The following is a 26590-nucleotide window of genomic DNA, read 5'->3' on the forward strand; positions in this document are numbered from 1 at the left end:
ACCAAGGATATGGGGTACCCATCCAGGACACAAAATCAGTTCATGCACAAATTAAGATAGCACAATATGTCAATATTTGATCCAGTTGCACGTCTTCGAAAAAATTAGTCTGATTATTACATTTTGCATTTTCTAAGGCAAAAAAAACCCTCGTATAAATGACTAAAAATACAACTACAACTATTATGTGTTTTGGTTTATTATTTCTTTCTCCACATCTCCTTATTCATAATATATTGCAGCGTTGTCAATTTATTTTAGATTTATGAGTTTGACTGTCCCTTTGGTATCTTTCGTCCCTCTTTTGCATATGGTAGATTAAATAAAACCAGTTACCTGCTTTATTTGTCGGAATGATCCATAAGAACGTCGTCAACGCGTATTCCCATAAGAACCGCTTTAAGGTGTACTCCAGTTCTCTCTAAATCTTCTGAAATGTTATATACGTGTTATACTAAAATAATGCAAATTGGAGCATGGCTAATATCGCACTCGGCAACTAACACATTTCTCACGGAGAAATGCAAGAAAGTCATTGAATATCGATTAAATTGATAATAATGAAATTGTTGTTTTTGTCAAGAAGTTATCTTTTTGTTAATCTATCCCCATTTTTTTTCTGCTGGATGTAATTTATGAAGATTAACTAGCTGTTTGATTGAAATTAGATTAATTATTTTTTTTGCTGATTGTTGAAAGCTGTACGATGACCCTAGGCATACTTTGTCTGGTAGATAGTTGTTTAATGGTTCATCGTTTATCATCTTCTTAATTTGTATATACACCTGCATTGTTGTTTGTTTGTTTGTTTTTTGTGTATTTTTTTTTTTTTTTATATATAAAAGGGATGATAAAACAAAACATTATATACCATAGTCCATTATTTATATAAACAAGTACATTTAGTATTCATGTTACCTTTTTAAATGCTTCTAAATTCATTGCATATTTACATGCATTATGTATCAACTATATCATTTATATGTTAAAAGACCACTAGCTACGATATATATAAAACATATAAGAGATGACTTTTGATCAATCGTTAATGAAAGTGAAATAGTGAAATGATAATTCGCATTTAGCAGGTAGTTTGGTTCAAAATAAGCTAAGAAACAATAATGATGAATTATTCACTTGCAAGTGATTAATTCAACCTCATTGAATCAGTATTCATGTGAACTTCAATTGAACAATTTAAACACTTTGCTAGAGATGGTTACTGCATGCATTGTACGTGTTCAAATAATTAAAGGAAAGGAATGTCAGCATTGAAAGTGCAACAAAGGTAAATAATTTAATTGACTGATTCGATACACAAAAAAAAAATCATTCTTATACAAGTAATTCATTGATTAATTTATATTTTTAATCTATAATATGAAATTTGACGGACATAGAAAAATCCAAATGCACGAATCTGATACCTATCTATATCTATATCTATATTTATGTTTATATCGCTTATATAGCAATCGGAGGCCTTTATGTTCAACTAGACATTTAATTAGATGGCATCTAGACTAAAATACACACGAAACGAAGCTACATATTATCAAGCCCATGCCCAATACATTGTTTATTTTAGATTTTTATAATTTGTACAAATTTTTTACATTGTTATAAATCAAATATGAGAATTTGAGTCAAATATATAAACATGAATTTGACAGCTAGGGCAATAGCTACGAGATATAGAAAAAATATAATATGTATTTTTTTTCGCTCAATCATTAATGATATAAAGATAGTGAAATAATAATTCGCTTTTAGCTGCCAGTATAGTTCAATTTTGTCAAAATAAGGTAAAACATTGATTATTATTATTCACTTGCATGAATAATTCGACCTCATTAAATCCGTATTCATGTGAACTTCAATTTGACCCCTTAGCTTGAGATGAATAACACGTGAATTGTATGTGTAAACTTATTTAAAGGAAAAGAATGTGAAAGTTGAAAGTGAAAAAAAAAGGTAAATCATTTGATTGACTGATTCGATCCACAAAAATCATTCTTATACAGGTTAAAACGATGATAAACATTTATTTTTCATCTATATTATGAAATTAAATAGATCTAGAAAAATCCAACAGCAAGAGTTAAATTAATCTATTTTTATCTATATTTATGTTTACATTGCTTTTATGGTCATCGGATGACTTTAGAGGTCAACTCGATATTTAATTAGATGGCGTCTTGACTAAATTACAAACGAAACGAAGCTACATATTTACTTACCCGTGCCCTGTTAATTATTTATTTCAGACTTTCAAAAGTTTGGATAAATGTTTCACGTTGTTATAAATCAAATATGAGAATTTGACTAAAATCGGTGAACATTTGACAGCTAAGTGCATGCCCCTTTAACCAATTTGAATATTTAAGTAAATCTGTATTAAATCTTATAATTATAACCAGAGACATATAATATTATATGTCTCTGTTATAACCAATAAGTGAATTGAATCAAAGCGCGAAAGCGCTGTAAAGGCAGTTAATTACAGGTTGTGTTTATTTCTAGTCCAGTTATATCATTATCTTCCACAGTACAGAGGTGGTTTGTAGTATTTAAGATTAAGAGTTCTCTTTTACCTACATGTAGTTCACCTATATTCATAGTCTACTGTTTCAGTATATTTTCTGTACCTCGCCATGAAATGCATTTTTAAGACATAAAAGAACTTTTCCTTATTAACATAAATAGACTATTTTTAATTATTGATTATATACGCATATTCAATGACTATGAACAGGAGTTCACAAAGATTGACTAGTCACCGTACTGTGTGTATTGCAAGAACGTCAAGTAACATATATAATGGTAAATGTACATAGTAACATGTCAACTCTTTTGATGACCAAACAAAGTTATTTTTCAGTATAAACATGATAAAATAATTTACCGGAATGAATGAAAAAGGAGTTTTTAATTAAGAAAACAATGACATCTGGTGGTCATTTATAATAGCTGTCTCATTAGCATTTTAACCACTTCCCATATTTGCAATTAAGACAATCATGACAATAGAAGAAAATGATGCAACGCAAAAACAAAACTTACTTGTAAATCTATGAAATTCTCTTTACGGTATGAGTTTTTCTCATTGTTGGAGATTGTACAGTAGTAACTGTTACTGCTTATACTCATTTCTTATGCACTTTAGTTTGATAAACTCACTAAATATCATGTATATACCACATCTCCTTATTTTTATATGCATTACAATAACATTTACAATTGTAATTCAAATTTATATATCAAAGCAAAATGAATTGCACCACTTTCATTTATGCATCCTTTGGCAAAATACAAGTTCTTAAATTACACAATATAAATCTATTTATATAAAAATAAAATTTAGTATACGACTCTTAACAGGTACAAATCAAAGAGCTGATAGCTCTGAGGTGGAAGAAGGTGAATAAAAGGTAACTTGAATTAACATAAAAGCAGCCCAACTAACACATGCTGCTTTGTTCCATTATCGTTATGATGTATTTTATTTTTCTTCAAACAAGAATGTGTCTTTAGTTCATGGATTTCCCATCCGTACAATCATTTTCTATATTCAGTGGACTATGAAAATTAGGTAAAATCTTTAATTTGGCAGTAAAATTAGAAAGATCATATCATTAGGAACACATGTGTACTAAGTTTCAAGTTGATTGGATTTCAACTTCATAAAAATCTTCCTCGACCATAAACTTTAACCTGAAGCAGGACGGACGGAGAGACCAGAAAACATAATGCCCATAAATGGGACATAAAGATAGTAAGACTTGTTACATAGATACCCGCCAACTTTTGAAAGTTCCCATGTTTTTTTTTTAGTGCGCAACAACAATTTTAAACATTACAATTTTTAGCGAAGTGTTTTGCACGATCTGGATTGTCTAGAAAAAGTGTCATATTTGTATAATGAACTTACATGCCTTTTTCTTAAGTCTGTTTGCATGATTCTAGTTATTAAATCGGTAGAAAAGATGAACATGTAGCTAGCAGACCAGGGTTTATTTATTTGTGTAAGAATATTAGATGCTTGTTGAAATTTCCAATTTTGAATTATGCACAAAGATGGACATTTAACAGGTTGGGAACAACACTCCAAATGAGGGGGAAACCTCATTTGAAGAACATTACAACCCACTGTAAAAAGTGAGCACCTTTATATTCATATTATTTGATGAAACTTTCACCCAAGAACTATGCATCTATTAAGTATTAAATGGTCAAAAATTTAAACATGTCAAAAGAATTTTGTGATGTTTCTAAACTTGTATATATCTTCTTTATTAATTTGACCCCTCATTTTAAACAGTAAAATGACCCCTTGTTTTAGGCACAGTCCCTCATTTAAGGGACACCACTCATAATGGGGTGGGGTACAACCTTTTTGTTGGTCTTTGTGAAAAAAGAATAGTACATTGTGCTTTAAATGATTTGATTGCTCACAAAAATATAAAATGTTACAACAAGTATTATGTCAATAAATTAGTGAAAAAAACCTATTTGTTGAGTACAGTAGACTCCGGCCAATCGGATACCCAAAATGTTAGCTAAATATATATCAGACTACCCGATATATTCAATTAGACGATGAAAGTATATTCATTGAATATTCTACAATAATAAGTAGATCTATTGCTTAATATCTGAAAGGGCAGGAGGATTAATGGAGTGATTTTTATCAGTTACATCACCACGATGTTTGCGTAAAAAAATATCAGCTGATTATGTAATGATTAAATTTGTTTGCACTTGCAGTTTTTAAATCCTATATTTATTAAAATAAATCAAATGTCCTGAAATATTTCTGTGAATTATTATCTTCCATCCATAGTTTGTCTTTACTTGTTTAGTAAACAAATTAATATCCATTATTTATATTTTCACACAGGTAAACTAATTTGGCTATAAATAGATCAAAGCATGTAAATGTAGAATCTCTAATCTAAAATCGTAATTGTTAAAATTTTATTTCTTTAAATAATCAAATTTAAATTTATGAAAATAATCATGATTGATAAAATAGTATTGCATAAAGTTTACGTTTTCGGACGACTATTTATGTTTAGGTCATAGTTCTTGAGGCTTCTTCACAAATTTGTAAACAAACCAATATGGCCGCCACACGTGATTACCCACCTTTACACATGTGAAAAAAATATTTCTGACAAAAGTCAGAATTTTCTTGTCAAAAGGGATTTATATTTATATTTCAATAAATTATTCAGTTTAGATTATATTTCTTATTCTATGAGCATTTAGAGTTTAATCAAAATTCTCCCAACAGCAACGTAGAACGTACTGCTCTTGTCAACTGAGTCATATACATACACACGCGTAGATTGACAGGTACCAGATCGTAATGTTACACATATATCAAATAGTTAATGCCCGGAACGTAGTAGCGGGAACCAGGATAATACGTAGACAACATACATAATTAACGAAATTGAAAACGCTTACGGTTTCTCGTTCATAAACCGAATTCCGCTTTGAATTATAGAAAATGCAATATTAATCATGTTCAGTCGACCTTTCATTGTTATATCAACGTCTGAACTGATTAAAAAATCTTTAGATGTCAGATAACACTCGAAATTGACCCGACCTCTTTCCACACGGAATACAAATAATGATAGTTTGTAATCAGGTTGACTGCTTATAATGCAAAATACACATTAATAACAAGTGTTTTTTTAAAACGCACAATACACACTGATCGTTTCCTTATTTCCCAATGAAAAGGAAAGAAACAAAAACCATATCATACCATAAAAAGGAGAGGAGAACATTGAACATTTCCGGATCTATTTCTGGCCAAATGACCCCCTACATAGATTTGTTGGACGTTGCGTATGAAAAGATGTACCCCATGACTTGAAAGTCAGGCCTTAAAGCACTGCCTTTAAAAAAGTGCTTACATTGACTAATCAATAATTCGTACTCTATGGAATTATAAAGAAAAAGCCAATGGCATCAATTGATTGATATTTGTTCGCATTATGGATTAAATTAGGTAGATCAATACTAGTATTTATATTGGATTGATACGCGAACATGTAACTTTGCAAAATTTATTGAGATACCATAATTGTAGTATGCAGTAATTTATACAGACCCTTATATGGACGTGTTAATTTAAAAATTATTCTTTCAAAAACCGTAATATATAAAATAATATTTACACTATGTGTTTTTATACTACATACAGATGGGCTTTTGTCAATATGAAGCTTCTAACCTTGTGTTGATGAAGGGTCCATTTTAACTTTTACATATTCTTGAGTTGCTTTCATTGAGTCTATCATCAACAAAGCCCAATCTGCCCTCTTTCGTCTGACTGTTATAATTAGTTCTCGACACGCAGCTGTTTTGCCTGTTGTTGTGTTGACAGCGTGTATACGTTCCATATCAGATTGTTCCAGGCAACCTATTCCATACAGATATCTACATATTTGCAAAGTTTCTAATATATCTGCCAACTCTCCTTTCAACAAATTCATTATAAATTCGAAGTATTCTTGACAAAATATGTGTCCTTTTTTCGGATATACATCGTGAATAGGATCAATGAATCTTCTATACCCTAAAACAAATGATAAGCAGGACATTTATACCTGATAAAACTCAACAAACACATATTCTAAATTTAAAACATCGTCTACATAATACTCATCAGTCACGGGTTACTCTAATGACTGGACTGAATGACAGGACCGAACGACAGGACCAAATGAAAAAATGCTAATAACCTTCTTTTTTTTTATTAAAGGAGTTATCTCAGATTCAGAATATAAAATGAGATGTCATCTTTAAATACATATATTTTATAAAATATAGATTTCAAAAACTTTGGAAAACGTGACATGACCATCGCTGACTGACAGGACCAACCTCGACAATGACAGGACCAAATGAAACTGCTAATTTCTTTTTTATTTCTCAAAATATTTGTCTGAAATTTGAAAGATAATAAGGTAACACTCTTTTATACATAAATATAAGAAAAATATAGAAAAGAGGTATGAAAAGCATGCGGTGACCTGACCAACGCTGACAATGAGAGGACCAACATCGACAATGACAGGACCAAATCCTAATTAATAACTGTTTTTTTTTTATTTCTCTAAAAAATTGATGTCAAATTTGAAATATAATAAGATTAAATATTTAGTTCATATAAATATATAGGAAAATATAAAAATAAAATATCACAAAATTTCTTTGTTATAAAAAAGTTAATCTTTGATTATCAAAATAATATAAAAATTTTACAAAAAATATATTTATAAGGGTAAAAAAAACCTTGACCTAACCAGCTAGTACTGTATATTCATTTACTTGTTATAAGATTTGCCTAGAAAAAAAACCCAGATTGAATGGTTAGGTTTTATCAAATAAGAAAAGAAACTTGGAAAAAACCCTAGGTCTGCGAACGCTCATCGCGTTATTTTAAGTTTTTGTATTAAACTGTGTTGTAAATTATGTTTTATATTAATTACCAGTCATAATCTGACACATTTGATCACAATTAAAAGGTATCAAACAAAAGGTGTTAAATAAGCTATAAATAAGTTGAAAAATCCAATATGGTTTCTGATGACCGTATTTAAAATCAAATATAGTTGGTTTTTTTTTTGGTTTTTTAAAATATTTTCAAAACAGAAAATAATTATTTCCATCGTCGTATTAATTGAGGAATGCTCGAGCCTTGTGCATGATATATCTTGGTAGTTTTAATTTTTTTCATAAAAAAGCAAATCAAAATTTCTTGAAGTATGCCTGACCCTTGCAAATCTTGGTAGTTTCTTAGTTTTAAATGTTCCCGTAAGTCAATAAATATATCGTTGGCTAATAAGTTTGATAATCGATTACTAGTTTTTTAATATTTGATAAAATGAATTATTCAATTCTTATGTTACTATCAATTTGAAGCAAATCCTATTACAGGTATATAATATTCATTTACCTTGGTCACTGACAATTTAGGACAGAAAGTCACAGACATAATGATAAAACAAAAAATGTCATAGTGTCTAGGTAACCCTTATTGAACTGAATTGTTTGCCACAAACTTGCAGAAGACAGGCTGCAAGCTTGCGGAAATCAAAAACTTTGCAGGAACATAGAAAATAGTGTTTGCAGATGTTTGATGCTAGCTGCAAACTTCCGGCAAACATTGCAGCTTTTTGCTGCATGCTTGCGGCAAGTTTTCAGAAACATCAATGTTTGCCGCAAGAATGCGAGAAAGTTTAAGATAATAACGAATATTTGCCGCAAGATTTCAGAAAACTGTGACCATTCTATATATTTGCCAGAACATTGCCAGAATTACACAATATTGACTGGGCATGCCTAGTTGGCACTTCCTGGAAGCTAACAATTTGAAATTGTAGCTAAGTGTTGGTTGTGTTTGGTAAATGCATTTCACATATAAGTGATCTAGGAGGAATTTTGGTTTAATAATATAGGATATTCAGTATGGAATTTTGTAAGTACAAGTAATATAATTAATAGAACTGCATGTTTTAATAAAACAATTAATGTCATCATCATACATAATTAAGTAAGCAACTATATATACATGTATGTGTGTTTGAAAACCTTTAGCTATTTCAGTTTGAATTTTGTAACTGGTGTACTGTACCATGTTTATTAATTATTACTAGCTTTATACTCAATACATATTTCTTAATACAGGTATATGATGTCATTTGAGAATGACCCCTGCCCCCTTTTCAAAAAGCATGTATGGATTTCCTTCAATCTTATAAGTTTGCAAGAATTCTTTCAATGACTATTTGTATACACGCAGGAATTGACTTTTGAATTGAATGTTGATGTGTAATTTGAAAGAGATGAATTGAATATACACATGACATTGGTATATGTGTAGTTCATGCAAGTTTGCAACAAACAATTGCCACAACCTTGCAGCAAATCTAATTTGCATAATTATGTTTGCTGCAACCCTCATTTGCATGGTAAAATGGTTGCGGCAAGTTTGACGCAAGCTTGCGGGCTTTTTTTCGGTAAGGGACTTAAACAAACGACTTCGTGATGTCAAATGTCAAGAAATATAATGTTTAAATTAAAAAAAAACCTACGTTATCTAGTTTAGTTAACCATTTTCTAGACTGTAAAATGAATATATGCAATATCAAATAAATATTTCAAGATCTCTCTCTTAAATATTCAAACAATTGTATATCGATCATGTGTGTATTTTGGTCCTGTGACTTTCTGACCGCAAACGTACGTTTGTCAGCCTAGACATAGTTTTTTTCACCCACCAACAAACATATTTTTTTTTAGTAATATCTTATTAATTATGGATCAAAATTTAACAATTTATAGTAAAATAAGAATAAAAAAAGGAAATTTCATCGACCAGGTCATTGCTGATGTTAGTCATGTCACATAACCGCAAGCTATTTATGCTTTTTTTCTACATTTTCTTATTCTTATGTTTATATACGAAATGGTATAATCTTATATTATTTCAAATTTGAGAGGAGTATTCTGAGAAATTAAAAGTAATTAGCATTTTCATTTGGTCCCGTCATTATCAGCGTTGGTCAGGTCACATTACCGCAAGCTTTTAATACTTTTTTTCTGTATTTTTCTTAAGTTAATGTGTAAGAGTGTTTAATCGTATTCTATTTTAAACTTGAGAGCAATACTCTGAGAAATAAAAAAAAATAATTAGCATTTTCATTCGATCCTGTCATTTTCGAGCTTGGTCCTGTCAGTCAGTCTTGGTCATATTACGTTTTTGAAAGTTTTGAAAAAAATCTATATTTTTTATAAAATTTATGTATTTAAAGATGGCATTTTGTTTTATATTTAAAATCTGAGATAATTAGTTTGACAAAGTTATTAGCACTTTTATTTGGTCTTGTCATTGTCGATGTTGGTCCTGTCATTATCAGCGTTGGTCAGGTCACGTTTTCAAAAGCTTTTGCAAAAAATCTATTTTTTTCTTTAATATATGTATCAAATGATGAAATCATATTATATTTCAAATTTGAGATAAATCCTTTGAGAACTGAAAAGTTATTACCATTTTTCATTTGGTCCTGTCATACGGTCCAGTCATTTGTGTTACCCATCAGTGACGCTCAGACAAACAAGTTATAAAGCCAAACAAGTTCTAAGTTGACGAGCATTGAGGACCCAAAATTAAACAAAGTTGTGCCAAACATGGCTTAGGTAATCTATGACTTTGATAAGAAACTCATTAGTTTTTCGAATACTTCAAAGTTTTGTAAACAGGAAATTTATAAAAAAAAAAATGACCATATAATTGACATTGATGTGAACACCTAAGGCAGCAACCATTCGATTTTCTGGGGGGGGGGGGGGGGGGGGCTATGGTTTTTTTTGGAAAAAAGTTTGTTTCCAGTTTTTGGAGAAAAAAATAATTTGTTTTTGATTCTGAGAAAAAAAAATTGTTTGTTTCACTCTCAGCTGCCACTATATGTAATGCTAAAATTGAAAGAAAAAAATTGTTTTCGACTTGTCGCGAAAAAAAAAGTTTGTACAGAAAAAAAAACCATAGCCCCCAAATGGTTGCTGCCTAAGTGCTGACTACTCAGTCAGGATTCTACTTCGTCAAAATTATCTCCCCATTACGCCTGTTCATTTTTAAAATCGTAGAAATGGAAGCCATTGTAGGGATGACGCGCTGCCAATTTTGCTCTCGGAAACCGATAAATTTATCCACATTGCACCATTACGATCCTTATATGTAAGTTGTATTTTAAAAGGAAAATGTATCAACTAGCTAATGAGCATCAATTAATGATCTTGTCTGATCGGTTGTCAGGTGGAATTTTCGAAAATTCATTAACATTTAAAAAAATTCTAATCAAATATTTCGTGGAAGGGCAGACTAGATTTTTTTAGTGGTTAAAGACTAGGAACCCTAGTTGTCACACTTAAAAAAATCATAATTTTTCGAAGATGTGCATTTTTATCATCATTACTGTCGTCAAGTACTTTCAGTAAAAAAAATTGCTATTCGAACACACCTACTAAGTTTTTGTGATTCATTAGATAGGTATTTCATTTGACCCATATATTTCATCTTTTAGTACTGTGATTGTTTATGTCATAAAGTCAACCTGTAGCTTTGATATATAAAAATGATAGAATCTGAAGCGAGACGATGCATGAAATATTCTTGCTTTGTACGATATCAAGGCAAAATATTCAACTCAAACACGCCCTAACATAAAAAGGTGCACTCAATTTTCTCTTTTCGATACAATTGTTAAAATTGAGAATGGAAATGGGGAAATTGTTACCATTTTAAGATTTTTTCTTGAGTAACATAGTGGAAGGACAGACACGAAAATTACTGAACTTATAGATTGATATGTTTTCCGTCCGTGGTAATTAAAAAAAAAATCGGAGGTTATGCATTTTCTACATCCAACTTGAAAGATACCCATGTCGTCGACTTGATATCTAATTGTTCTGCTTAACTATGCATGTACTAGATAAATTGAAAACTTATGCAAATAAAACACTTCGTAACTGAGAAACAAATTGTAATTTTGTTTGTTTCTGTTAACTTTTAAAATTTTTGTCACTATAGTAAACATTACAGTAAGCATTTATCGCCTTCACTAACAAAGAGCTTCGATTCTTTTGTTCTATTTCAACCGGGTTTCCAACTGAACCGGGTTTCCGACTGTACTAGACTGGTGATACCCTCGGGGACAAAACGTCGACCAACAGTGGCATGACCCAGGGGTGTAAATTGTTATCAAAGGTACCAGGATTATAATTTAATACGCCAGACGCGCGTTTCGTCTATATAACCTCATCAGTGACGCTAAAATAAAAACAGTTATAAAGCCAAACAATTTCAAAGTTGAAGAGCATTGAGGACTCAAAATTCCAAAAAAGTTGTGCCAAAATGACTAATAAAAGTAATCTTTGCCTGGCATTTATTGGCCTTTTCAGTATCTAAAGGACTTTGAGTAATCTCATTGTTCGTACACACAAACAGAAGTAACGTAACGTCATTGGCTGAATTTCGATTGTTAGAACGCTTCAAACCACTCTCGTTTTGGTGTACGCTTTTGGAAATATTACCGAGAATGCATTATATTCAGAAACGGCGAATGGTATTTTATTTAATAATTGAATGTTTCTTTTTGTAAATTCATTGGATTGTAAAAGCGTTGACCAAAGTACATTTTGTATGAAGCGTTTCGATCATTCTTAATATGTGAGCACGGTCAACGCTTTTACAAATCTATGAAATTACAAAAAGAAGCATTCAATTCTAATAATTACATGTTTTAGATAGGATTAGGAAAATACGATTCCTATCAAGGTTTTCATTAATATACATGTGCCCTTTATTCTGAGGCCTCGTATCATCACGAATGTTAAATTTCATTGTGAAATGGAAGGACGCGAGATTGCTGATAGCAAATAAAAAAAAATATCATAATGAAACATACATGCAATGTAGTTTATTTACTTATTTACCTAACCCTAACAGCATTTTTGCGCCTGTCCCAAGTTAGGAGCCTCTGGGCCTTTGTTAGTCTTAATTATTTTTAATTTTAAATTCTTGTGTACAATTTGGAGTTTAGTAAGGCGTTCATTATCACTGAACTAGTATATATTTGTTTAGGGGCCAGCTGAAGGACGCCTCCGGGTGCGGGAATTTCTCGCTACATTGAAGACATTCTGCTGTTGTCTTTTCTATGGTCGGGTTGTTGTCTCTGACACATTCCCCATTCTCCATTTTATTAGATAATTTAGATCTTTCTAGTTACGGGTAATTCATAAATACCCTGGGATGCTGCTTAACTGCCTTTTATCGATCTAATGAGTTAGGTTTTTTTTACCTGATGTTTATAGTTTGTTTATGTGCAGTGCTGTTACACCACTGTCCAAGTTTATGAGGAAGATGCCTGGAAACATGTTTTGTATCATATATAAAGCCTATTCATTGTTAAAGAAAAACCCTGCCACATTTTGTATGTATTGGCCTGGTTGCAGTTTGCTGTTGCATATCATATTGGTCTTTCATTTATTGTTCTTTACATTAATCAGGCCTGTTAGTTTTCACGATTGAATTGTACGTATTGCAGCTGTCGGTTTATAGCTGACTTTGCGGTATTGGCTTTGCTAATTGTTGAAGACCGTACGGTGATATATAGTTGCTAACATCTTTCTAATTTGGTCTCTTGCGGAGAATTTTCTAATTGCAACCATACCACACTGTACATAAGTACATACAGGAGAGAACTTGCAGTCACTGACAGCTATTGCAAAGCCAATAACAACTAATAAAACATCATGCATCTTAGACTAACATATCAATCAGTACACATCCATCATCCAATAGATTTCATTTTAAATCGTCACTAACGGTTAGAGAAAAACACGACCTTGTGCAATGCCAACAAACTTATAATTATAAGAATGATTGAAGTGTCACGAATATGCGTAAAATGTTTTTTAATTGATATTAATTTGCTGATAAGAGAAGGAATATTTTTATAACTAGAGGCTCTCAAGAGCCTGTGTCGCTCACCTTGGACGTGTGCATATTAAACAATGGACACAGATAAATTCATGACATAATTGTGTTTTGGTGATGGTGATGTGTTTGTAGATCTTACTTTACTGAATTTTCTTGTTGCTACAATTATCTCTACCTATAATGAACTTGGCCCAGTAATCACAGTGGAAAATATTTTCTAAAAATTTACAAAAATTTACAAAAATTCATGAAAATTGTTAAAAATGACTATAAAGGGCAATAACTCCTTAAGGGGTAAACTGACAATTTTGGTCATGTTGACTTATTTGTAGATGTTACTTTGATGAACATTATTGCTGTTTACAGTTTATCTCTTTCTATTATAATATTCAAGATAATAACAAAACACTGCAAAATTTCCTTAAAATTACTAATTCATGGGCAGCAACCCAACAACAGGTTGTCTGTTTTGTCTGAAAATATCAGGGCAGATAGATCTTGACCTGATGTTAAAATTTGTGAAAAATCTTAAAAATTAACTATAAAGGGCAATAACTCCTTAAAGGGTCGATTGACTATTTTGATCATGTAAACTTATTTGTAGATCTTATTTTGCTGAACGTTATTGCTGTCTACAGTTTATCTCTATCTATAATAATATTTAAGATAATAACATCTAGAGGCTCTCAAGAGCCTGTGTCGCTCACCTTGGTCTATGTGCATATCAAACAATGGACACAGATAAATTCATGACAAAATTGTGTTTTGGTGATCATGATGTGTTTGTAGTTCTTACTTTACTGGACACTCTTCTTGCTACAATTATCTCTACCTATAATGAACTTGGCCCAGTAATTACAGTGGAAAATAATTATAAAAATTTACAAAAATTTACAAAAAATCATGAAAATTCTTAAAAATGACTATACAGGGCAATTACTCCTTAAGGGGTAAACTGACAATTTTGGTCATGTTGACTTATTTGTAGATGTTACTTTGATGAACATTATTGCTGTTTACAGTTTATCTCTTTCTATTATAATATTCAAGATAATAACAAAACACTGCAAAATTTCCTTAAAATTACTAATTCATGGGCAGCAACCCAACAACAGGTTGTCTGTTTTGTCTGAAAATATCAGGGCAAATAGATCTTGACCTGATAAACAATTTATCCCTGTCAGATTTGCTCTAAATGCTTTGGTTTCAGAGATATAATCCACAATCTACATTTCGCCTCTGTGTACTATTTTTAGCCATGGTGGCCATCTTGGTTGGTTGGCAGGGTCACGCCACACATTTTTAAAACTAGATACCCAAATGATGATTGTGGCCAATTTTAGAAAAATGGTTAAAAATTGACTATAAAAAGCAATAACTCCTTAATGGGTCAAATGACAATTTTTGTCATGTTGACTTATCTGTAGATCTTACTTTACTGAACATTATTGCTGTTTACAGTTTATCTCTATCTATAATAATATTCAAGACAATAAGCAAAAACTACAAAATTTCCTGAAAATTACTTATTCTGGGGCAACAACCCAACAACGGGTTGTCCGATTTGTCTGAAAATTTCAGGGCAGATAGATCCTGACCTAATAGATGAGGGTCTGGATGAGGGGGTCTGTTATTCTGTAAACATTTAATTTTCACCCCTTTTTTCTCTAATCTTTAAAAAATTAACCCCTTTTTTCTCTAATCTTCCAAAAATGAACCCTTTTTTTCTCTAATCTTCTATTTTTTGGCCCATTATTCTCTAATCTTCATTTTTTAAGGGCATTATTCTTTAATCATTTAACCCCATCCAAACCCTCATAGATTATTTAACCCCCATGTCAGATTTGCTCTAAATGCTTTGGTTTTAGAGTTATAAGCCAAAATCTACATTTTTACCCTTGGCCTTGGCAGTCATTTTGGTTGGATGGCCGGGTCACCGGACACATTTTTAAAATAAGATACCCCAAAGATGATTGTGGCCAAGTTTGGATTAATTTTGCTCCGGTAGTTTCAGAGGAGAAGATTTTGTAAAAGATTACTAGTATTTACGAAAAATGGTTAAAAATTGACTATAAAGGGCAATAACTCCTAAAGGGGTCCACTGACCATTTCGTTCGTGTGACTTATTTGTAAATCTTACTTTGCTGAACATTATTTCTGTTTACAGTTTATCTCTATCTATAATAATATTCAAGATAATAACCAAAAACAGCAAAATTTCCTTAAAATTACCAATTCAGGAGCAGCAACCAAACAACGGATTGTCTGATTCATCTGAAAAGATCAGGGCAGATAGATCTTGACCTGATAAACACTTAAACCCCATGTCAGATTTGCTCTAAATGCTTTGGTTTTTGAGTTATAAGCCAAAACTGCATTTTACCCCTATGTTTTATTTTTAGCCATGGCGGCCATCTTGGTTGATTGGCCTGGTCACCGGACACATTTTGCAAACTAAATACCCCAATGATGATTGTGGCCAAGTTTGGTTTAATTTGGCCCAGTAGTTTCAGAGGAGAAGATTTTTGTAAAAGTTAACGACGACGGACGACGACGACGGACGACGACGACGGACGACGGACGCCAAGTGATGGGAAAAGCTCACTTGGCCCTTCGGGCCAGGTGAGCTAAAAAGCAATATTGGAAGATCTAGTTGCAGTGTTGAATTGGTAACTTTTCAACGAAAGTTTGTTCGAATGATCATTAAGGTTACACGGATCGTATTCCTATTTCCGGTCTCAGTAAACAACATATATCCGTCGAAATAAGGTACAATTAAAACCAAATTTGTTATCTTTGTACCTATGAAAGAATTAAGTAAATGTTTCCAGTAATTTTAATAACAAAATCTCTGTCCTAATTAAAGAACCTTAGTGAGCACGCTAACATACCCACGTACCCACATTGTCATTGGAGAAATTCAATAAGTGTATGTAAAAAAAATTGTATAAGAAAAAATATTGAATAATAAAATCCTGTCAATATGCACATAGTATGTCCTTATTATCTACAAAATTTTATGAAATATTGTTGTGTTGTTTCAGAGGAGTTGAGATGACAAACTGTTGCAGAAGAACATTAAAGCAAATAAATTCAAAGGGGCGTAACTCCTAGAAAAAAAAGGATCGTAATTCCTGTGAATATGCACATCTACATAGTAGGTCCTTATTATCTACAAAGTTTTATGAAACTCTGTTGTGTGGTTTCAGATGAGTTGAGATGACAAACTATTGAAGTAGTACCTTAAAGCAAATAAGTTCAAAGAGGTGTAACTCCTAGAAAAAAAATTAAATCGTAATTTCCTGTCGATATGCACATCTTTATAGTATGTCCTTATTTATTATTATCTTAAAAGGTTTCATGAAACTCTGTTGTGTAGTTTCAGAGGAGTTGTGATGACAAACTGTTGCAGTAGTACATTAAAGTAAATAAGTTCAAAGGAGCGTAAATCCTAGAAAAAAAATTGAATTGTAATTGCGTGTCGATATGCACATCTACATAGTATGTCCTTATTATCTAAAAAGGTTTCATGAAATTATGTTGTGTAGTTTCAGAGGAGTTGTGATGACAAACTGTTGCAGTAATACAATGAAGTAAATAAGTTCAAAGGGGTGTTACTCCGAGAGAAAAAAATTGAATCGTAATTTCCTGTCGATATGCACAACTACATAATATGTCCTTTTAATCTAAAAAGGTTTCGATCAAATATGTTGTGTGGTTTGAGAGGAGTTGCGATGACAAGAAACAGGACTGACGGACGGACGGATTGATGGACGGACGGACGGGTCAAAAACATGATACCCTCTGCAACTTCGTTGCGTGGGTATAATAATTTTCCAATTATATAAAGATTACGTTTATTGAAACATAAACCGTCTCAACAGACACGTGCATATCGTACGAGTTTTGATAATAAAAAACCGTAAGATGCTAATACTGGAACATCACCTTCCCAGAATAGTTTAGGATTGATCGTTAACAAACATATTTTTTCCCGACATATCATTTCTGTGCCTATCATAAATCATGAGCCTGTAGTTGTGGTTGTCTTTAATTCATGTCCGTCATAATTACTTTTCGTACATTACTTTGTTATAGATTAGACCGTTAGTTTTTTTCGTTTGAATTGCCTCATACTATTTATATCTGACCTTTTATAAAAAGTAAAATAACAAAAAATACCGAATTCCAAGAAAATTCATACGGGATGGATTTTTTTTTTATCAATTGGCAAAAACAAAGTCTTAAGCACCCAAAAAATAGTGGAAAACAACTGTCATTTTCCTGATTTATGCTGGCATTTTATAGTCGACTATACTGTATTGATTTTCATACGGTTTCAAACAATTGCTTACATTATCTTCCTTTTAATGTTGGTGAATCGTTGTCTCATATGCAAATATACCACATTTCCTTTTCTATATAATAATTTGTGCAGATACCTGTCTAATATCTCATATTTATCACGAGATGCCTTTTCACTTTTGTCTCGAAGGGATGTTTAAGATTTTATGTTTACTGCTGTCAATTTCTTCAGTTTATGTAAAGAGTTTATAATCTATACATACCTCTTGCTTGTAACGCAACTACAAATTTTGGAAGCAAATCTGAATTTTTAAGAATATAAGTTAATAAATCTTTCACAGCTTGCTCTCTGCTTGTTTTTTCAGTTTCCAATATCTCTTCATATCGACACTCTACAAAACAATGTTATGAAATTTAGCATCAACGTTATTCATGTGATAAAACTGTGCGTTAATAGAAAACAGATTACGGTGACGAAATATAGATCCTGAAAAAACAATTCACAGACCAGTAGAAATTGAACATCAATAAACACAGTATGATCGATTTACATTTCAGCAGCGCCTGCATACGGAGTATATATCTTCTGATTGAAACTGTATTCCCGGGCTTGTATTTCCGATCATGACTTACTTAAAGAGGGTAGCTGCTCAAAAGGAAGCTGTTAAACCAATAGCTTAAATTCTCCTCGTAAATTTTATGGACGCCACCACGAGTTTGGTGACCGTTAAGGTCCGTTTCACAGATGATATCGGATATATTCTTTTTGTCGTAACTAAAATCCTGACCCCGTTTCACAAATGTGACCAACCAAACCGGATTTGAAATAACATGAGCAAAACGACGAGTGCCACATGTGGAACAGGATCTGCTTACCTTTCCAAAGCACCTGATATCACCCGAACATTTTGGTTGGGTTCGTGTTGCTTAGTCTTAAGTTTTCTATGTTGTGCGTCTGTGTTTTCTTAATCACATTGATATGTTGCATTTCTTTTATTAAGTTTTGGTACAAACTTACCATCAAGTCCTTGAATATCAGACATGACATCTGATGGTTTTAGAAATTTTATAAAATCTTGTTGTAGGGACAATACTCTACTCTGTAAGTTGTCTTGTAATTCCTAGGAGAAAACGAAAAAGATGAATACAGTCAACTGTTTAAAAATCATAAATCGGTTGAGTGAAAACAAATCAGAGTTACAAACTAAAACCGAAGGAAACACATCATCGATGAGAGGATAACAACGAAACAACAGAAACACTAAAGTGAAACAAAAAACAAAAGACAATGCAACATAGATAGAAACGAATTGTTAGTGATTGGATAACTGCCATATTCCTGATTTGGTACAAGACTTTTGAAGATAAAAATGGTGGATTGAACCTGGTTTTGTGATTAGCAAACCCTTACGCTTTATAGTAATGTTAAATATTCCGCTAAAATGACAACATTACATGAAAGGAATACAGTACACATAAATGCAAGAACACTCAGGATAGAATAATACATAAATAAATAAACTAAATGTAAACCACAAAATAACATCAAATAACTATATTTATTATGAAATACACAAAACAGCATACTAGAACTTCGAACTATGTGTCTGTCACACGAATGTATCAACCCCAGAAAAAATGAAGTCACATGTAAATTTTCTAAAAATTGGATAAAATCGAGATAAGGTTTTTAATTATGTGTTTTGATGTATTCTATAAATTAAAAATTTTATGCATTTTTAATGCATTTTTATTTTTATGTATATTATTTTTTAACTTCTCTGTAACCTTTGTATTTGCATGGTTTTATGATAATAAACTATCTATCTATAACAATAACGAGAATATTTATATAGAATTGTGTTAGTAATTGTGAAACAAATTGTACTATCTAACTGTTTTGGCAGTGTTTTCAAACCAAAATATGTTAAACACATATCCTATGACGATATAATCATAAAAATGAACTGGGTGATTAATTATCTTTACTTTTAAATACGAATAAAAAAATAAATAAAAGATAGAATCACAACTACAAATACTAAGACAAAACCAAAATCTAATCGGAATAACAAATAAAACATCGTAACTAAATACATGAACACTGGATAAACAAATATCGAGACATGTCTTATAGCAATGTGAATTCACCTTCTGCAAAACAGTCCTATTCGGGAATATGTCACGTTCGGTACATCAAAAGACCAGACGACGTAAATGGTAAATCACAATCTAAGACGTTGTAAAAACGCATAACCATGCACACATCGTATTTTATCAAAATTTATGAAGTATCTTTGTAATCTGTCCTCCTCATATCTTTGTTGGAGCAGTTTTAGCATAAGGAGCACACTTCTGTATATAAAGTCTGTATAATGTGAACATGCACGAGCATAACGTTTCAATGGGATATGTAAACACCATACGATAAAGCAGATGGTATCTTACTGCTAAGAAATATAGGAAATTGATAATTGGGAAGTTTAATTGTCCCGTTTGTCATAGACTTTAATGTGAAGTCGTCCATCTGTGTCAATATTGAGGAAGAGATTGAGGTATACAGCAGTCCTTCTTGTATCAGTAGTATCCTTAATTTAAAGTTCACTGGGATATATAACATGTAAGTACTGAATGAACTATGGGCTATTTAGTGACAGGAAATCAGCAATATAACTAAAAATGAAATTTAAAATATTGTAAGGTTATTTTTCTTCTTGTCGTTTAGAAGTTTTTGAAAGAATTTTGCATCATACACGTACAAAAATTAATCGGCCAGAAGGAGAGAACAATTATTGGAATATCGACTGTCTGTTGAAATATCAATCCTTCAAACTCAACACATATATTGTCGACCAAAAAGTCCAGCATTTTTATAACATCATTCCTCAGTATATTTTCTGGGGTAGAATCGGTGTGGTTCTGCTTTTATTTGGTCATTGTCAAGGTCGCAAGCAATAACATGACCAGCTGGACTATAATTGTATTGTATTTTTGAAGGCCTCTAAAACCCTTAAGGTTTTTGAACTGACGTTAACAGACTATCAAATGTCACGGTGTGCATAGCAGGTAGTTAGATATAGGAATATGTGGTATGAGTCCAATGAGACAACTCTCTATCCAAGTCACAATTATAAAAGTAAAGCATTATAGGTCAAGGTACGGTCTTCAACAGCAAGCTAAAAAGAATCCCAACAATCACTAATGTTTAACCATTCAAACTGGAAAACCAACGGTCTAATCTATAAAAAAAATTGTAAGGGTTCCGCGGAACCCAGTGTCTTGCCTAACGTTGCTGTTAATCACACACTCAACAAAAATGATGAATATAATCAATAAAAATATTCCTCTTGATACTATCTTTTTGATTGTCAGAAGCTTCTGTCCAAGTTTGGTAAAAATCCAGGATAGTTTAAGAATCTTAAAAATGTTTTAAAAATTTAAATGCAGACTGTATTTTTATTTACTAGAGGAAAAACTGAGTCAATTTATAAGAAAAATACGGAAAAAATGGATTTTATTTTTACAAAATTTACATCTGCATGAATACTATCTAAATTAATGATTAGAGACATGCTTCTGTACAAGTTTGGTACAAATCCACGAAAGTTTGAGAAAGTAATTAAAATTATAAAAACCTTAACCACAAAGTGAATGTAATGTTTCCAGGCAGAAAAAAAACTAAGTCCATTTATAATTAAAATACAGAAAAATGGAATTCTATTTTTACAAAATTTACTTCTGATTACTATCTAATAATTACAAACAAGCTTCTGCCCAAGTTTGGTACAAATTCAGGATAGTTTAAGAAAGCTATTAAAAACGGAGTCCATTTATAAGAAAATAACGAAAGAAATTGAATTTTATTTTTACAAAAATTCCTTCTGGATACTATCTTATGAACTTAAACAAGCTATAATTGTTCAAGTTTGGTAGAAATCCAGGAGAGTTTAAGAAATATGTTAAAATTTCAAAAACTTCAAACACAGAGTGAATATTTGTGGACGCCGCCGACGCCGATGCAGAAGGAATGATGAATCGTTATGTCTCGCTTTTTCGACTAAACTCGAAGGCTCGACAAAAAACGAGAAACGAGAAACACTTCGGGACTACATAAACAGACGACAACCACAGAACACCAGATTCCTGACTTAGGACAGGCATATTTTCTGTGAACTTGACTTTATTTCTTCAAGCAGACATATAAAATAACTGTATTGACAGTTCGACATCTAGGACTAGACACAATAACTACACGATTAACTTTTTCCATGCAATAATAGGGAATTACTGTTCCCAGCTCTCTTTTCTCTTTTCCAAAAGTATATCCTTTGTAGACGATTTGGTGTAATCATGGGATAATAAGTTGAATAATATATTTCTCTATAATCCGGACTGTGTTTGCCTAAATGCCCTATTGTGTTTCCATAAAAAAAGTTCATACATAATGACGTGAGCCTCTTTTTTTATAAAGAAAAAATACACAATTAACCTATATAGACAAACGACAAAAAGGAAATTTAAACTTCTAATTTACAGAGGATATGCCTAAATCTATAGACTATAGTATTTTGAACGATATCATTTTATAATTCTACCTGTGAGGCGCTTCCATTGTGACGTCTTAAGAGCGAGTCAACGTGTGAGCCATGTTTATCTGGCTATATGCATTAGGTCCCCGTGCTCAAAACCGTTCAATCGTGTATGGATTGTTTTATCATTCATAAATAAAATTCAAAATAAGAAAGCATTTAATGAGGTTGTCAAATTTGATATATGCCTTCTTCAATGTGCATAATTGTCAAGATACTTGTAGATGTACATTCTGTCATTATTGTTTATGATATTCGCGTATTCTTGTCTTTCATTTTGCTTATGTGCTTTGTCTATATGCCTTTTGGTGTTAATTCGAAAAAATGTTTGTTGCTCGTTTTTCAGTTTTGTTATGTTATTTGCCCATATGCCTTTTTAAGTTCTTCGTTACATATATGACGTGGCACTGTACTTATACATCCCGTCATTGTGTTATTGTACTATGGCTTATTTGAGTATTCTTGTCTTTCAATTTTACTAATATTCTTGGTCTGTAAGCATTTTTTTTAATGCTTTTTAAGTGATTAGGATTATAGCAGTGTTGACTGCTGTATCATTGTCATTTTAACCTACTAGTATTATGTCTTTTTGTTTTGTTCACGCATCGTTGTCAATATAATGGTATTTGATGCGACTGTCATACAAGTGAGAGGTTTAGTCAGCTATAAAATTGATTTTGCCATTTGATTAGGTACCTTCCTTTTTGAATTTTAATCGGAGTTCAGTAATTTTGTGATTTTACTGTTCATTGCAACAACATAATTATAAGGATGATTATTACATTGGTTGCAATGAATTACATTGATTTCCCAGTTAGATAAAAACCGATTATTTCACATGTGAAATCAACGTGGTTATTTCACTCTCTGACGTCATAAAACTAAAGGCGTTGTCAAGAAGTCGATTACGGCGGATCAAAACCAATTGTGAATGCATAGAAAAAATATATAGTTCCTTACATATTTTACATTAATTTCTTTAAAAAAATCCATTTGTCAATGTAATATAAAGAATAACTGATTAAAGAATTCAAAAATCGAAAAATATTCAACTCGTGACCGAACAACACTGATAATTAGCTCATGCGCTACGCGCATTTATGAATTAATGTATTGTTTGGTCACTCGTTGAATATTTTTCTCTATTTGAATTCTTCGATTAGTTATTCTATGATTAAAATGTTTATATGGAAATTTGTTGTTATTAGGATCATTAACATAAGACCGATGGTCATTCATTCTGAAATTAAGTCTTTATAAACGAGTAATACAAACCCGTTACTAGTGGGTGTTGCTAAACGGCGGAAACGGAAAACGGAACGGAACGGAATACGGAAAACGGAAACAGAAAGAATTGACATCTTCTTTTTGGTAATTTTATCTACATAAGCATGTTTTATATAGTATTGCACATGTTCACAAGTGAAAAAACCCCAAGAGGAATGAATTTAACATAAAATATTTCAAAGCATAAAGTATTGAAATAATTACCAGGAGTTATCAGTGTTAGGTATTTACAAAGGAAAAGCATCATATGTCCTAGAATTTAAATAAATTGTTACGAATTGATGTGCTAAAAGTGGCGAACAAATAGTAGTCTACATGGATATATACTATTTGCACAGTGCCCTCACTAAGTTATAGTCATGTCCTAAGGTTTTTAAAATCAAATTATTCACGCTGCTTTAAATATCATGCCGCTTAATTCTTCTCTGAAAATTCAATACCTCTCAAGCAGCCGTGAAGTTTGTTTCATAATGTTACAAGTGAAAATAGTGTCTCTCATTCAGTACGCTGTTTTACTGCTCTTCAACTTCGTACTTTATTTGGCCTTTTTAACTTTTTTGGATTCGAGCGTCACTGATGAGTCTTTTGTAGACGAAACGCGCGTTTGGCGTATATACTAAATTTAGTCCTGGTATCTATGATAAGTTTATTTACTACAGAAGAAAACATCTAGAAAGATAGGCGAAAAATACCAAAGGGTTATTCAAACTCAGAAGTCGAAAACAAACCGTCAACGCCATGAGTAAAAAAGAAAGTGGAAAAAAAAGACCAAAAGACAAACAAACAATTATACACAAAACACAACATATAAACTAATATATAACCTGAACCCTATCAAAATCTTGGGGGGATCTTAGCTGCTCCGGAAGGGTAAACAGATCCAGCTTCACATGTTACACCCGTTAACATAGACATGTACTTATATTCATTCACACAAGAGGAATATTGAAATTTGAAAGTTACATTTAATTTTGGTAGATTTTTTAATGGTTTTGGTGCTTGTATAGCCAGGCCATTTGCTGAGTATTAAAATGAAGATTCAAGTCGGTATAAAGTTTAACAATTTAATTAACGATCCAACAAGAATATAAACGATATTACAATATTGAGTCCGGTGTTTACGGTCTAAGAACTTATTCAAAAACTGAATATAAATTATTTCTCAGAAGTATATAAAACAGAAAAAAACCCAGAAATACATGTAGCTACGGAGTAAGCAATTATTGTCAAGTTTCCAGATAATCTGCTAAAACTGTCTTTGACAAGTAGATACGAAGTCCATTATCGGATTGGTAAAAACATACATTTTTAACCAAAAGATAATTGTGTGGAACTATTTGAGCTCATAACGAATAAAAAATATCATTATTAAAGTCAGAAATATCATAGTCCAAATAATAAACATGCTATTCATCCGGTCATACTATGTCAAGACAACTGAAAACTCATTCTGCTCTGTTCTTTTTAATGAAGGGAATGATACTTTATTTCACACTTCGCATCTGATCATTTGGATGTTTCTACTGGACATACACCCGATTTTCCAAGATATCACTGATATCATTTACTAAAAAATACCTGACCAGAACAGTTCCTTGAGATACCCACGAATCAATGTCATGTTGAACCGGTTTGATGTTGTTCAATTTACCACGACACTTTGCGGACGCATAGGAATGAGTAAATCCAACATTGGATGTGTTTTACCTGGTTTCCTGTGACTGTTTAATTTTGATTTAATAGTTTATATGGGGATTTTTTAAAATATGAAATAAATATATCTGTAAGGTGTTCTTAACGATTTTTTGGCGCAATCCTTGATGACAGCACATATACATTTAATTGCAATTGCGACATTAACGTTAATATATAAAAAGAAGATGTGGTATGATTGCAAATGAGACTACTCTCAACAAGAGACAAAAGTGACACAGAAATTAACAACTATAGGTTATCGTATGGCCTTCAACAATGAGCAAATCCCATACCGCATAGTCAGCTATAAATGACCCAGAAATGAAAATGTGAAACAATTCATTGATTGATTGTTGGTTGCTTAACGTCAAGTGGCAAATATTTCATGCACATTCAGGACGAGAACAAGTTAACAATAAATACAATAGGTAGGTCTTGTCACAATAGAGGCCCTCTAGGATAATGGTCGGGAAATTTGGACTGCCACTGGAAAATGAGGGTATATCGGTTAGGGACAGTGTATCGGATCGATGAAACATAATAACTTTGATTGATAATTAATTTTGGATTGTATGGCGATTATTTTAATCTGATAACGTTTCCGATATTAGTATTGATTTTACGACGGATTTATCCTGAATTGTTGATGTGATTAAGTACAGTATACGTAAAAGAAGTGGTGCTCCAAATTATGGAGGTATTATCTTAAGTAGAAAATTACTGTATACAGACTCGTTTTTTTCCCCTTTCTCGATTAACACTGAAATGGTTTTTATGCAGTTAAGGTGTCAGACCACCAATTAAAAATCCCTATCTGTTCAACCAAATTTTGCAATTTTCACAGCTTTCTAAATATTTTACCTTAAGTTTAACTTCAAGGAAACAAGGTATATCCTGAATTGCACATGTATCACCTTCCTACATGCCAATTTTCAACCAATGTTTAAAGTCTTGTAACAAATTTCTGATTTTGAAAAGACAGGTACTACCAAAATAACTCCCGGTTTTCTGGAAATCTTAAATTAGTGTACTATGTAGCGCATTAATCCTGAATTTTTAATGCAAACTCATAGACAAGTGAATTTTGGCTCAAAATGGTCTAAATATATTTCCCTTTCACCAAAAGTTTCATTTCTGCAAATTTGTTGGTTAGTTTAAGTAAACAATGACATCAAAAGCACTATTTTGTGTC

At 31.8% G+C, this 26590-nt stretch overlaps 1 protein-coding gene across 1 annotated transcript in view; it reads right to left on the reverse strand.

The window, feature by feature from the left end:
• The window catches only part of LOC143056090 (uncharacterized), a 124407-nt gene that overhangs the window by 2891 nt on the left and 94926 nt on the right, over nucleotides 1-26590 (reverse strand). The window contains exons 10-13 of the mRNA XM_076229175.1: nucleotides 18846-18948; nucleotides 18091-18219; nucleotides 6251-6595; nucleotides 337-430 (exon numbers count right to left, since the gene is read on the reverse strand). Coding sequence (XP_076085290.1) covers nucleotides 342-430; nucleotides 6251-6595; nucleotides 18091-18219; nucleotides 18846-18948 — 666 coding nt within the window. The 3' untranslated portion in view covers nucleotides 337-341. The remainder of the gene's footprint in view (nucleotides 1-336; nucleotides 431-6250; nucleotides 6596-18090; nucleotides 18220-18845; nucleotides 18949-26590) is intronic.

This window comes from Mytilus galloprovincialis, chromosome 13 (genome assembly GCF_965363235.1).
Source record: "Mytilus galloprovincialis chromosome 13, xbMytGall1.hap1.1, whole genome shotgun sequence".
NCBI classification, from domain to species: Eukaryota; Metazoa; Mollusca; class Bivalvia; order Mytilida; family Mytilidae; genus Mytilus; species Mytilus galloprovincialis.